General features: G+C 40.5%; 1 protein-coding gene and 1 long non-coding RNA gene across 6 annotated transcripts in view; one reads left to right on the top strand and one right to left on the bottom strand.

Moving 5' to 3' along the window:
- Positions 1-14,562, bottom strand: part of LOC309378434 — a 95,355-nt gene that overhangs the window by 58,476 nt on the left and 22,317 nt on the right. The gene's annotated exons all lie outside the window — the stretch shown is intronic.
- The window catches only part of PDLIM3 (PDZ and LIM domain 3), a 32,143-nt gene continuing 19,452 nt past the window's right edge, over positions 1,872-14,562 (top strand). The window contains exons 1-3 of one of the 2 annotated variants that reach the window (XM_081926551.1): positions 1,872-2,287; positions 9,009-9,160; positions 12,100-12,184. In XM_081926551.1, coding sequence (XP_081782677.1) covers positions 2,195-2,287; positions 9,009-9,160; positions 12,100-12,184 — 330 coding nt within the window. In that variant the 5' untranslated portion in view covers positions 1,872-2,194. The remainder of the gene's footprint in view (positions 2,288-9,008; positions 9,161-12,099; positions 12,185-14,562) is intronic. The other variant, XM_081926550.1, reaches the window with a different exon arrangement.

The raw sequence follows: 14,562 nt of genomic DNA, 5'->3' as shown, positions 1-14,562 counted from the left end.
AAGTAAATCAGGCTGAAAGCTCAAAGAGGTAATCTGGAGGAGCCTTGCAACAAACAACTATGTAAATTTTAAAAATGGATTCAAAATACTTTTGAGAAACCAAACTCTGGTCTGTCTGCACACAGATTCTGATGCTATGTGCTGGGAAGGTAAATTATAATCAAATCAAACCAAGCAATCGTTTAGCCCAATAGTTTCTATAGGTACCATCAAGCCTAATTCCAAAGTCATATGATCATGTCTCACTTCAGGGATTAAACGTGATACCTCCCTCCAAGTAACACAAGTAATTAACTACTAATTTACAGCCCTACCCATCATGAACTGTAATTCATTAACTCCCAAAAGTAACAGATCCTCATCAAGTGCTTCAGGCAGCTCATCTTGGATGTCATGGAAGGATAGCATATTGTTAGTTATTTCATCTATTATTGTTGTATTTTTATTTCCATCAAGAAGCACATGTGGGATTTTCTGTTTCAAGTGCCAAAATAACCTGGCCAGCCTTGGATATGATTCGGGTTGCCCTGGGCAAGATAAAGACACCAACAAATGTAATCAATAATAAATAATAATATTCTGCACCTTGATTTAGGGTATGTCTGCATCACTACATATTCCACATCCAGGATGCTCCTACTGCTAGTTTTTGAAGCCATGTTAGCCACAATCCATATCAATCCTGTGGTTTCCTGTCAAATACTGCTGATTCATGTGTTACTTCTAAGAGACCACCTTCCATCCAAGCAGAAAACTAACAGCATTCACTTAGTACTTCAGAATGGTGTGAACAGCTTCATTAATTGGGAATTCAAGCAGGTTGCAAGGGAAAACTTAAAAGATTGTGCATGCTTGGTGAAGACATTCCTGCCCCATCTCTGATGCGAACACCATGCAAATATGGCTTGAAACACAGGGGGGCGGAATATATTTGCTACATTTAAAACTGCTAATGTGAACATACCCTTAGGGAGAGCATTATTTGCTATTCTGCCTTGGGCTGCAAAATGTCTTGAGCAGGCCATGAGTGCTTCATTGTAAATGCCTTCCTCACCTGCTTTGCAATTTTGTTCTGTGATGGTAACCATGTTGGCAAAAAAAAACCTTCATCATGAAGGGGGGGGGGGAATCAAACCTTTACATTACACAAATCACGTCAACAGCATCTAGAGCATGAATTGGGGACGCCTGAATTCAAATCCCTTTGCAGCTCTGAAGGTCACTGCATGGCCTTGGGCACTCTTGTCATACAATCCACCTCACAGGGTTGTTGTGAAAACAGAATATGATACCCTGAGTTCTTTGGGGGAAAAACAGAATGCAAACTGTGTGAAATTCAGCCTTTTCTCTTGGCCAAAAGGCAGGACAAACACACTAAGAAATAAAATGAATTCATGAATAAATCTTATAGTAGCAATTTTAAATATTAATATGAAGAAAAGAGATGATGTGGGAAGTGAATAGAAGGGAAATGAGTGCTTGGCAAACTGTCTCTTTTGCAAACCAATTATTTATATAAAATAAATATATTGCCATTTTAAATTATTATAAAGTGCCATCAATATGCATGATGAATTTACAAGGGAACAGGAACTTTTCCTGAATAACTTAACCAAAATGCAGCACATAGGAATCAAGGGAGAAGAGTGGAGGGGAGGCAGAGGCAGAGACAAACTAAGGAAGACTATGTATTTATTTATTCTGAGGTGCGTATTAATTGACCGGCAGGACAGCCAGAGAGTTAGAGAGCACAGATTCGGTGGTCAAGAGATGCACAATTCAATCACCACATCATCAAAAAGGAAGCCGGCCAGTTTTAAGAGGCCAACGGGAGGCTGTAACCCGAAGCGCCACTGAGTGCAGGCTTGGGAGACTCCTGGGAAACAGCTAATAAGCTGCTTGGGAGTTGTAAAGTCCACAGAGCAGTGTCCAGGTTTTAGTTTACCAAAGTTGGTACTGCTCCCCCCTCTGAGTGGAGGCAGCCTGGGACTGCTGACGTCACTGAGGAGCAGAGATAAAGGGGTGATATACAGCAGCTGGAAAGCAAAAACTTCTGAGGCGTGCTGGAGAGAGGCTCTACTGCTCAGTCCAGGGAACCACCGCTAAGCTGACAGGAACCCTTTCTTACAGAGATCTAGGGAGGAGGAAGAAGAAAAGGGAACCATTAAAGATACCCTCAGAAAATTGCTGAAAAATGCCACAGAACGTTGTCCTCCCAGGACCGGCGCCTTGGGGCTTCAGGCTGACAGGAGGGATAGATTTTAAGCAGCCGTTAATCATATCCAGGGTATGTCCTTTTCCCTTTTCTTTTCTTTTTCTTACAATGGCATCCTTGAAGTTGTAGAAGTGTGGAGTCTGCAGGAGGTGATGGTGTCTTGCTCATCCTCAGACAAGACATGCTTTGCTGAATGCTTTGTATTTTTAAAGAACACAACACAGGTGGTTGTTAATTTTGCACTGTGCAATCAATGGTTGAAGGGTTTCTTTTAATATGCTTGTCAAGAAGAGTGAGCAGACTTGACACTGCTATTTCTTCCCATGCACCCCTTACTCTGATGTAGTATTCATCTACCCAACCACATGAATGGTTACCAGTGCAATCCTAGATATGTCTCTTTAGAAGAAGAAAACCACTCAATTCAATGGAATCACTCTCAGGTAAGGGGACACAGGATATACTGGACTGCAGTCCTGTAATCCACTTACCTGTGACCCCATTGAATCCAGTGGGATTTGGAATAGGGCCAAATTTGCAACACAATTTTGCAGTGCAGTGACCCCACCCCCCACCGCTTAGCTTCAGACAACCTGGAACAGGGCATTTATAGAACTGCTTAGGAGAAGGTGGGAGTACACCTTTTCCACCCCTGCCCCCTCCCCATAAATTCTGCTAGAGAGCTTAAGCTTGGGTCTCACTGCCAGCCCCAAACTTGAGCATTTTGTTTCTACATGAAGGGGAGTCAGGGTTTGGAGACTAAGAAACTGGAGAATGTGTCTTCTTTTCCTTTGCTTCCTCCTGTAATATCTTGATTATTCACCCCTCCACTGCTTTCAGAGCCTTCCTCCCACCTCCCCTGTGGACAGAAATGAGAGAAACCTGTAGAAAGCAATGGATAAATTCAATTTTTTGCATACTTGAATTTCCTCCTCAAAAAAAGCAAAATGTAGCAGCAAATACAGGAGTTCCTAACCATAGCATTAATGTGAACCTAGAACTTCCATCTCTGATGAAATAAGATGTGTCTGTTCTTGTTTTCTCCATATAGGCTCAACTAGTATTATATTCTGTATGTCCTGGAAACTCACAGGTTCTTCTTGGACCATTTTGGGGGGGTTTCTTTTAATTTACAAACTTGCATACTTCAATCTACCCAGGGCTCCCTCAAGTTTATAGAAACCACCTCCTTATTTTTGGTTGTGCTGTTTTGCTTTCAAACTGAGAGGTACACAGCCACCCACTTCACTTCACCTAACTGGAACTCTAATGTGCATATGATAACTTGAAAATTAAAAAGGATGTTGTCTTCCCTGTTCAAGCACTAAGATGGCATATATAAAGAACGGAACATCATGCAAACTCTTCGACTGAAACCCTTATGCTACTTATTCTAGTGAAAAGAAACTCAAGGAGTCAGAAATTTGAGGTAGAGAAGCAAGGGGGCAGAATCCTTTTCTAGCCCACTGCTTTTCCATTTCATCACCTCCTCAAGCCACTCCCGATGTGCCTCTCCATACAACAACACAGCTGGGTGTCAGTTAACTAGTTTAACTAAGTTGTACAAAAGGAATTTGCAGGATACCTTCTTGGGGAAAGGAGCTATACATATTCATTTTCACATTTAGGGTAAGTTCACACAAAATCAGCATAATGAGAGTTCACGGGGAGAGTGGGGTAATGATGTAATTAGTTGTGCCTAATAAGGGGACAACTGAAGGATCAAATGTAGACATTTCTGAGTGCTAACTTCAGATATTTTCAAAATGATTACACACTCACCCTGTTGGTTTGTAACTGGGAACTTGTTGACAAGTGGGATATACTTCCCTAAAGCAAATCAGGTTAGTAATTTTATTGAGTTCATCTAGGAGCAACTTAACATGTATATTAGAATGCTAACTCAGAGAGTCTTCATACTGAATCAGTTGAGGTTACTTTGCTGACCTCAAAAATCAGCAAAGAGGTGATATAGTTTTAGGATTGATTCATTAGCAACAAACTATTTCAAGGCCATGCCATCTGTACACAACGTCCTTTACAGGAGCATAAATCCTTGTTGAGCCATCCAGACTGATATACATTTTTGCCCAAACATGCACAGCCACTCCATATATTTATCCTGAGGCAGCATGCACAAGGATGTGGAATGTTGCCATTGTGGACAAAAACTGTGAGACCTAATTTTGGAATTCACATTTCTGCATTTTCCATTACTTTATAATGCTGATCAAATAAAGTCAGTGCCAATGCCTTATGCAAGAACTGTGATTTCAACACCTCTCTCATTTATTTCATTTTACTGCATGCATTTTACTGCATGCGCAAGTAGAATTAATTGGCCACAACCTTGACGACCTCTACGGACTGAAAGATAGGATAAATATTTGAAATAAATAACAAAAATAAAAATGCTCCTGCTAAAACAAAGTAGTTTAAATCTCACTGAGGTCAATTGAAATGACAGGCACATCCTTAACTGACATCAATAGATCTTTGAAAAGTGATTAACAGTACAGCCCTTTGTTGGCTTACTCATAATAGATTCCCATTGCATTCAGTGGTGATTACTCACAAATAACTACGCACTGGATCGTAGCCTTACAGAGCAGATCGTGCCCTTTAAGTGTTAAAAATTCCATGATATATACTTTCAATATCACTATTTTACAAACAACTTCAGTTTCACTAGATGCTACAGATACAGCTAGTATTCCTTGCAGAATGAGAATATCTAAACGTATTATCATCTCAAATTTGTTGTCTGATTGAAAAAGTACAACTACACAAATAAAAAATGCCAGTGTAAGGAGTTGAAGAATTATTGCTGACTTAACAGTATTTCAAATGAGAACTCTTGTTAGAGTTAAGGTACTAAATTTAGGCACTTAAAGAAAAACCAACACAGCTAGCTAGTACCGTAAACAAAGAGTAGTTTGTTTCACCAAAACTCCATGCACTCTGAGTGTTTAACCTTCCTAAAATGCACAAAGCACATGTAAGCTGACGTGGTGCATGCTTATGGCATCTGACATGGACACACTGGAGAAAGGGAAACAATGTCTGAGCTTAAAAACAATAGAAGACACTGTGGAGTTTTTGGACTCCTATTGCCTTTTATGGCATTATAAGAGGGAAGGACTTTCCATTATCTCTCAAGAAAAGTATTTTAGTAACGCTAGGCTTCTTGCCTGCATTTGTTTACAATAAGCTCAGTCAAGTTTAAAGTTCTATTAACAAAAGAGGAGCTGCATTTATACCTAATTACTGAGAAGTAAATTGTTTGGTATTATCTGAGTCACTATGAGACAAGTAGCTTTGGGAGCTGCTGAACAAGACTCATTAACTGTCTGTTTCAAGGCCTACTGCTCTGCACTGCAAGGCGTGTTTACATAAAAAGACAAATGTGAAGACGGATGCCTTGAGTTTTACTGGTACATCTGTTTGATGTTAACATATGTCAACTACTTTGATTCTTTTTCTCATTTATATGTAACAGTTCAGTATTTAGAAATGGGTCTCTAAAGTGCGGGCCCAAGCCCCGGAATACTTTAAATCAGTTCAATAAAACATTAACTCCTTGATCCAAAAGATATGGATTTATCAGAGCAAGTTCTAAAATCAATGGCCCTAAAGCAGCTTAGGTTAACCATTTTTAAGGTAACTGGCTTGAGGGTATCTTGAACTATCCACGTGCAAACCATAGGAAATATACATGGGAGTCAAATTATTTTGTTTGAGAAACAAAACACCAAACCGTAGCATTTTATAACAAAGTACAGGATACATATGCATTTTTGATAACACTGTGTGAACACAAATTTAAATCTGAACAGTGGAAACACAGTAAGTGCACAGTAAATGGAAGTGTGAACACAGCCACAGTTACAGTTTTAAGAATACATTTATCTCAGGTTGAATGTCTGCATGCACTCCAAATACCGGTAAATGAAGTTGAGCTCCTGGATAATCAGACTTTCCCTATACACTTCAATGGAAGGAACAAGCTCTGTGTGAGCATCCCTTTGCACATCCAGAACTGAACCCTTATTTGAAGTGAGTGCTGGAACACCTGAAGATTGAGTGGGATCCATGTATACCATGGACAAGGAACCTGCAGCCCTTCAGAAGATGCAGTTCCTGTCATTCCAGGTCTTTGGCTACATGGTGGGACTGACTGAAGTTATAGCTCAACAACATCTGGAGGGCTGCAGGTTCCCCATGTTGTACACATTAAAGGGAGCCACACCTTCAAAGAATAATTGCATCAAGGCAATAGTGTCTACCATACATTGTATAGTTTTAACTTTTCACTATCGGGAGCTTTTAATGACAACTTTTTGGACTTTTCTAAGTAAAGGTATTTACGGATGAGGGACTTATTTCCTAATGGCTCAGGCTATCATTTTAAGAGAATTGTACTGAATCCTTAGGAAAATGATACAGGACAAATCTATGTTTTTCATGATGAAGATGTACATATTTTTTTTAAAAAAATCTTTAGCTATGCCAATTTCCCATCAATTTGTGACAAGACAGCATGATCATTCAAAAATAGCTTTCAAATTAAGCAATAAATCTTTTTGGAATTGATTTTCTAGTAGCGTAGAGTTTTAAACGGACCATAGCAAAACAGAGTAGCCTAGTCAATCAGGTAAAGACTTCACAAGGGAGAGACAGAAGGGGCTACTACCACCTGTTTATCTAGAGAAGTGATGTCATAATCAAAAAGCTATCTGTGGTTACCCAAACCAAATACAGTAAGACAACCCTCTGGAAGGTTTCAAGCAAATGTAAAACCTCAGGGCAGATAATCCAGACAAGCTAAGTATAGAAGTGGATTGAACTGCAGCCCAATCGTCAACATACTGCACTGCTTGCTTGAAGGCCACCAAAATAAATGCAACTAAGGCAAAAAGAGCAGCTTGTGGATTAATCAAAGCATGCTAAGAGACACTTAAGCACATCAATGCAAGAAGCAAAATATTTCCTTGTCTAATAACTGTGAGAAGCTGGATTTACAGATTAGGCAATTGACAAGTAGATTACAATATTGTCATGTTTCACACAAAAAACTTTATCAAGCAATGATGCTTCTAAGCAATAGCTCTCTCTCTCTCTCTTTTGAGAACCAGGATACACACACCAGTAAGAACCACACATTAGTAAGGCAGACAACTTTTATTCCCTAGTAGGGCTGGTGAGCACTAATGGCATGACAGGTAGAAATCCAACATGGGTATGCATAAAAAATTTTAGCACATCAGAAGCTTTTTCAGTCACACTAGCTTTTCACATACGAGGGGCGAATTATGTAGACAAGGAATCTCCTATCTGAAGTGTTAACTGGTACATTAAAGGGAAGGCTGCACCAGATGAGATTTCTAAATGCTGTGCTGTGCACGGCATTGTAATGAAACTGCAACATACCAGAAATTACCCCTAAGTGTTCTCAATGGCAAAATTATAATTTAAAAAAATAAATCCCCAAAGTGAGACTATATTCTCTGTTTGGTCACTTTGTGACAATGCAACAAAAGTTTGGAAACCATTTCAGTTGTCTGAAATCTTTATTTCTTGCTACAATTAGAATCCCACCTTTCCACCAAGGAGTTCAAGGTGGTGTACATGCTTCTCCTCCTCTCCATTTTATCCTCACAACAGCCCTGTGTGGTAGGTAAGACTGAGAAATAGTGATTGGCTCAAGGTCACCCAGTGGACTCCATGGCTAAGTGGAGATTTAAATCCTGGACTCCCAGCTTCTAGCCTGACATTCTTACCACTGTGCAACACTGGAATGTGCTGAGGAGGAGATCAGGTCTGGAACTTCCAAAACCCTTAGCATTTGCTCAAGCCAATATATCACTTGCTAAACTCTGTATCAGACATACTTCATGTCTGGTATTTTTTGAAGAGAGAAATATTTCTGGAATTCTTCAGCCTTCTAGAAAAGGCTTGTGCAGTTTAACATTCTCTTTCACAAGGAGAGGTGTAGAAACCAATAGGAAGGAGTGGTTCATGGAAGAAACTAGTCCCAAGATTGCCAGGCCGCAACCATCACCCACACCAGACTTGAGTGAGCAAAGTTTGCTATTTCCTCTATTTTGTAATTATGACAAATTTCAAAAGTATTAAGCCAACCACAAAACCTGTTACATGCATAAAACTGGATAAAGCATAACAAATTATATAACCTGTGTGCCAACCATCATCACCCCATCCATATGCAAAGCAAATAATGAAAATATTAGAGAGCAAGTTTCTGTTTTATACAGCCATACTGCTAAACAATGGCATTATAATTCCTATGAGAAATCTACCGTATATTACCATTGAAGATAGACTTGTTGACTCATGGTCCCTTGCTGCACATTCCATGTCATGCAACATAATGTAGATGACAGTTGTCTGTCCTCACTGGCAGCGCCAAAACTCTTCTGAACATAAGCTTTTTTTAGTATTTTAACTCTTGACATGTTTTAAACTATTGCCATATAATTTTATTGAGTTTTTTTTGTAAACAGCTTTGTTTTTTCTATAGTCAACAGTGTATAAATTTTATGAAATAAATAAATAAATGCTAAAATATCAGCTAGCACCAAAATAATAATAAAAAATAGAAGCTAATGCTTACATGCCTGTCACAATCAACTACAGCTCATACTTGAAATTAAGTGAAGTTCCACCACCTCCCTTATTTGTGTCAAAATAAGTTGCGCTGAAATCAATACAACTTCTTAGGTGGAAACAGGTCTACTTATCATTTAAAAGAAACATCTTGTGTTTCTTTCAGATCACTCCAGGAAGCAAAGCTTCACAAGCCAATTTGTGCCCTGGTGACATCATTATAGCTATTGATGGCTATGGCACAGAGAACATGACTCACAATGATGCACAAGAGAGAATTAAAGCAGCGTCACACCAGCTCTGTCTGAAAATTGAGAGGTAAGATTTCGCCATAAGCTTGGAGTACAATACAGTGGTACCTTGGGTTACAGACACTTCAGCTTACGGACTCCACTAACCCAGAAATAGTACCTCGGGTTAAGAACTTTGCTTCAGGATGAGAACAGAAATCATGCAGTGGTGGCGCAGCGGCAGTGGAAGGCCCCATTAGCTAAAGTGGTACCTCAGGTTAAGAACAGTTTCAGGTTAAGAACGGACCTCCAGAACGAATTAAGTTCTTAACCCGAGGTACCACTGTAATGGATTCAATGTTTCCCATCTAAATTAAAGTTTGCCATTATCTGATGATTACAAACATTTATAGCCATGGATCCAATAGATTTCTGGGCCCAACATCCTAGATTTAGATGTTCTTGGCATGATAATGTGGCAAGATTGCCATGACAATTCCTAGTCCTGTTTACCTTGGTGTAATATATCTTATGCAGCTTCTCAGACTATTTCTAACTAAATAGTCCCACTGATAAACAGCACTGCTCCTTACAGGTTCGAAACAAAATAGTACTTAGTTTGGCCTTGAAGGGAAGGCACACAATGGAATGAGGCTGCCTCCCAGGCCACCCATCAGTGGGTGATTTGAGAGCAATAAATGCTAGTCAAGGGGCCAATCAGGCAGAAGCAAGCAAAGTAAGGACAGGGAGAAAGCATGAGCACAGAATAACCTGCTGCTCAAGAGTGAGCTGGAATTGGATTGGGCAATGTTTAGTCAGTCAGGGCCCTGCAGGACTCAACAAGAGGAGTGTGAGACTGCAGAAGCTGGAGACAGTAGCTGGATAAGATAACAAGGAATTCAGCAAAGGAGTATGACTCTGAGGTATAAGGAAAGTTGTCTCCAGGCCCAAGGCTGCTGGTTCAAATTCCAGTATGCTATTGTCCATGAAAACTTGGGGCATTGCTTCTTGCGTGTCAAAACCCCTCCCACCAGAAAGAAAGACACAGGACACGATGTTTAAGTTTAATGGGCATGAAATGGCCACAACTTTATTGATTAGAGAATTGAAGGTATTGGCCCTAGGCATTGGCTCCTATCCGCTACCCGGCATGATGTCCGAGAAGGCTTAACACAAACCGTGGGAGGCCCCTGTTGAAGTACGCCAACTAGGATCCCACGGGTGTCACCGCTTGGGGCGTGCCGGGGGCCCTTACCTAGCTAGGTTTCGGACAAGACAACGCCCCTCGGAGTCCTCTACCGGACTACCCAATTTCCTGGGGGAAGGTGATGGCGTTCCTTCCCCCCCATCCATTTGCATAACAATAGAACCCCAGCCAATGCCTAACCGCCAATACAGGGAAAGTTGTGACGTTTGCTATGAGGTAGGCGAAAAAACCAACTGGCCGAAGATTGGCAACTTGGAAAAATTCCTACCAGGCCCCTTGCGGCGACCAACCGAAGTCCATAGCAAGGTCATGACGACCTACGGCTGCCTAAGCGTCTAAGGGTGGGTGGGATGGGAAAACCTCTCAGCTGGTCGGGAGTGAAGAGGGCGGACCCTGGGCGTGCCCGGCTTAAAATACCTTAAGCCATGCCTTCCCCCGGCCCGCCGATAGGCGGGCAGGGTCGCGAGCACGCCCAGGGATTCCCCCAATTCTCGCGGGGGCCAAGGTCAGCCCCCGCGCTTGGGGGGAGGGGCTAGACCGCAACCCCCTCTCCTCTCCAAGGGTCGGAAATGGCTTTCTCACAGACACCAAAACAACCAAATTCTAAATCCCAGCTCAATTTGAAGTAAAGGGCAAAAGTTTGCATTTCACCTAATTGCATTGTAAGATATAGCCCACCCATTCTATTCTTGGTGTTACCATTGTCCTTACATGCTTCAGCTTTTCCACTGTACACATTCTTACCAAGCACAACCTTTTCTTTTTTTAAAAAAAAACCAAAACAGGTTGATTGTATCCATTTTATGTTTTGTTTAAAACCAAACACTTTGGATTCAGAAGTGGCTCGCCAGTTGGGACGCAGCCACTTTGCTAGCTTCCTGGTAGGTGTGTTGCTGTTGCTTACTGGGAGGGACAAGGAAGTGGGGAGGTTGGTGTGGTGCAAACACACCAGCAGATTAGTGCCAACATCCCCACTGCCTCTCCCCTCCTCTCCCTCTGAGTAAGCAACAGCAGTCCATCTGCTAGGAAGCTGGTATAGTGGCTCCACCCCACCCAGAAAGTCACTCCTGCCTGTATTGCTATGGGGTGCTCCCAGATAGGTATTTATTGGGGGATCAGTGCCGCTTAGGCAAAGTTTTTCACAGCATCCATGCACATTGACTTCAAAATGCCAGCTTGCATCCCACCCACATTTAATTTAGATTTACCCTGTCTGAGATAATTCGGTTAAGTTGACATAACTTGTTGCCAATGACGCATTTGCAATACAGTGGTACCTCGAGTTACATACGCTTCAGGTTACAGACTCCACTAACCCAGAAATAGTACCTCGGGTTAAGAACTTTGCTTCAGCATGAGAACAGAAATTGTGCTCCAACGGCACAGCAGCAGCAGGAGGCCCCATTAGCTAAAGTGGTGCTTCAGGTTAAGAACAGTTTCAGGTTAAGTACGGACCTCTGGAACGAATTACGTATTTAACCCGAGGTACCACTGTATTAAACCGCCATTTGGAAGCATCCTTAGACTTTCACAATTCCTCTTATCTTTCTTTTGCCACAAGTAAGCTTACAAGCATTATCTGAAATTTTCCCTACTCAACAAAAACTAAAGGACCACTGTCCTATTTTTCTTTAGTTACCAATTCAGTATTGTCTACTTTTCATGTAATATTTAATATACAAATAAACAGTTAACTTATTTAAAAGATAGGTTTTCATGTTGTGATAAAAGGGAGACAAAAGCTTTGGGGGCTTTGGGATTGCATAGCACATTGAATGCAGATGTGCTATATTAAGGATTCTTCATTTTTCACCCTACAGGGCAGAAACAAGAATGTGGTCTCCACAAATAACAGAAGATGGTAGTCCACATCCATTCAAAGTAAACTTGGAAGCTGAACCACAGGTAGCAAATCACTTTAAATCAGCAGCATTCCCATTGTATTTTGCAGCAGCTTACTTACATCTTTATTATGTTTCCCAACGTCTAGTTAACCTCCTGTTAAACATAAGATATCTTAAAGCAGTACATCCCTATACTTTTGTATGAAAAACCATTGGAAGCTGTAAGATTCTTACATCTGTTCTGGACATGATCTTGAGCCATTCAATTCTTAATACCTCAGATGTTCCAGAGCCAAGTCCTGACACTGAAAACAGCTTCTAGGGAAAGGCCCCAAGGACTCCTGGTTAAATTTACCCATCCTCACTCACCTGAGTATCACACCTAATCCAAATAAGTCTACTGTCTTAACCCAGGCCACATCCGCACCATATATTTAAAGCACTATTACTGTATATCACTTGAACAGCCATGGCTTCTCCCAGAGAATTCTATGAATTGTAGTTTGTTAAGGGAGCTGAGAATTGTTTGGTGAGCCCCTGCCCTCACAGGGCTACAATTCCCAGAGTTTCCTGGGAAGAGGGACTTATTGTTAAACCACACTGGGAATTGTAGCTCTGTGGGGAGAACAGGGGTCTCCTAGCAATTCTCCGCAGCCTTAACAAGCTACAATTGCCAGAATTATTTGGGAGAAGCCATGACTGTTAGTGGTATAGCAGTACTTTAAATGTATAATGTGGGTGTGTCCCCAAATTGAAATTTTTAAGTCTCAGAATTCTGAGGGAGTCTTATCTTCCTTGGTCAGGCAGAAACCCTCTACTGTATTCTCAGCCTAGTTGATTTACAGCCATCCTGGATGTAACACTGGTGTAACTTTCTTAACAATGCATGCTTATGGTTAGTTAGTGTGTGACACTAAACGGATTACCCATTCGGGTAGCCATTATTCTAGATGAACTGATCTGAAGTAACTTGTGATATATGTTAGGGGCACACCACACTGTGAGCTTGAATAGTAATAATATTTGGAAACTAAAGCACACATAATAGAAATACTGCATTGTTTGAAATCTCAGTAAAAAAATAATATGTCAAAATCAAAAATACTGAATTCATTTTACAATGCTGAAAATGGTCTTTTCAAACCACACATTTTAACCTATACAATGCCATCCTGATAAATAGGCCAACTGGTTTGTTTGAAAATACTCTTCTGATGCTTGTAAAATTCAAAAGATGTCCACCATTTAGAGCTATCTGTGTGATTATGCCCCTAACAGCTTTGTTGGGACTCATAAATTATGTGCAGTGATTACTATTTAAATTTGGTCTTGAATTCTCAGTGAATTTATCAGACAAATCAGACAAATTTTAGAGGTTTATTCATATGACAAATGCAAAAGCTGGACTGTTATTTTTTCTGTTGCTTGCTTTGCCATTTACACTTTGTGCACATGGTGATATTTCTAGAAACTAAAATTAACTCAAACTCATTGCTGCAATGATATACTTTTACAGTAAGACATTACAAACATGATGTTGTTATAATATGTACTCTTTATGCACTTCCATCTGTAAACTAATCCCAGTCAAAAACTAGTTGATGATATATTTATCAAAGCTAATTTACATATACAGTAACATGGTTTCTGACTATATTGGATTTACTTGCATTCTTAGAAATGCACCTTGATTCCACAAGCACATTTACTTGGAAGTAAGCCCCACTGATAGTATAAACCTTTGCATTTATCAACCATCCCATTAGGTTGATATACCAAACAAGTGGAAATCTTGCTCAACCTGTCTGGCTTTTGAGATATTAACAAGTATTTCCCACATATTTTTAAGCATATTTTCTCAGCTATATGGACAAAGGGTGGGTGTTTGGATAAAAAAATACAACTGCAGATGTTATTGTTAGGATGCTGTTGTGCTAAATATGGCATGCTATGGGTTTGCTGCATTTGCTTCTAGCTACAGAATGTGCACAGCTGAAACACGTGGCTGAGTTTACAATATATTTCAATGCCAGGTGTGCCCACACTATTTAAAGATTAGTTTACTAAATCAACCAAAATGACTCAAGCAAGTGAATAGCCTCACTTAAGTAGGCTTTAGATCTGGGTTTTTGGTTTCAGTGGCACTTTTGTCCTTTGACTTCAGTGATATTGGAATACTTCTATTTAGAACTCCACACTAGGGTGTTTGCTTATATGCTGGGTCTTTTTCAGCTTAGTCTTGTCTACTTTTAGAACACTGATCTAGCACGCGCACACATACATACATACATATATATATATATATATATATATGCTTTCGTAGATTTTCACGGGTACAGGAATGCAGGTTTTGGTGTCCTCGGGTGTCTTCCCGTGTAAAAGTTGGGGTGTCTAGGCGACGTTTCGACGAGGTCTCACTCGTCATCTTCAGGCTGGTGC

The sequence above is a fragment of the Podarcis melisellensis genome (genome assembly GCF_964234715.1).
Source record: "Podarcis melisellensis genome assembly, chromosome: 9".
NCBI lineage: Eukaryota > Metazoa > Chordata > Lepidosauria > Squamata > Lacertidae > Podarcis > Podarcis melisellensis.
Note: the sequence above shows the minus strand (reverse complement) of the source record. Positions and strands in the feature narration are given on the sequence as shown.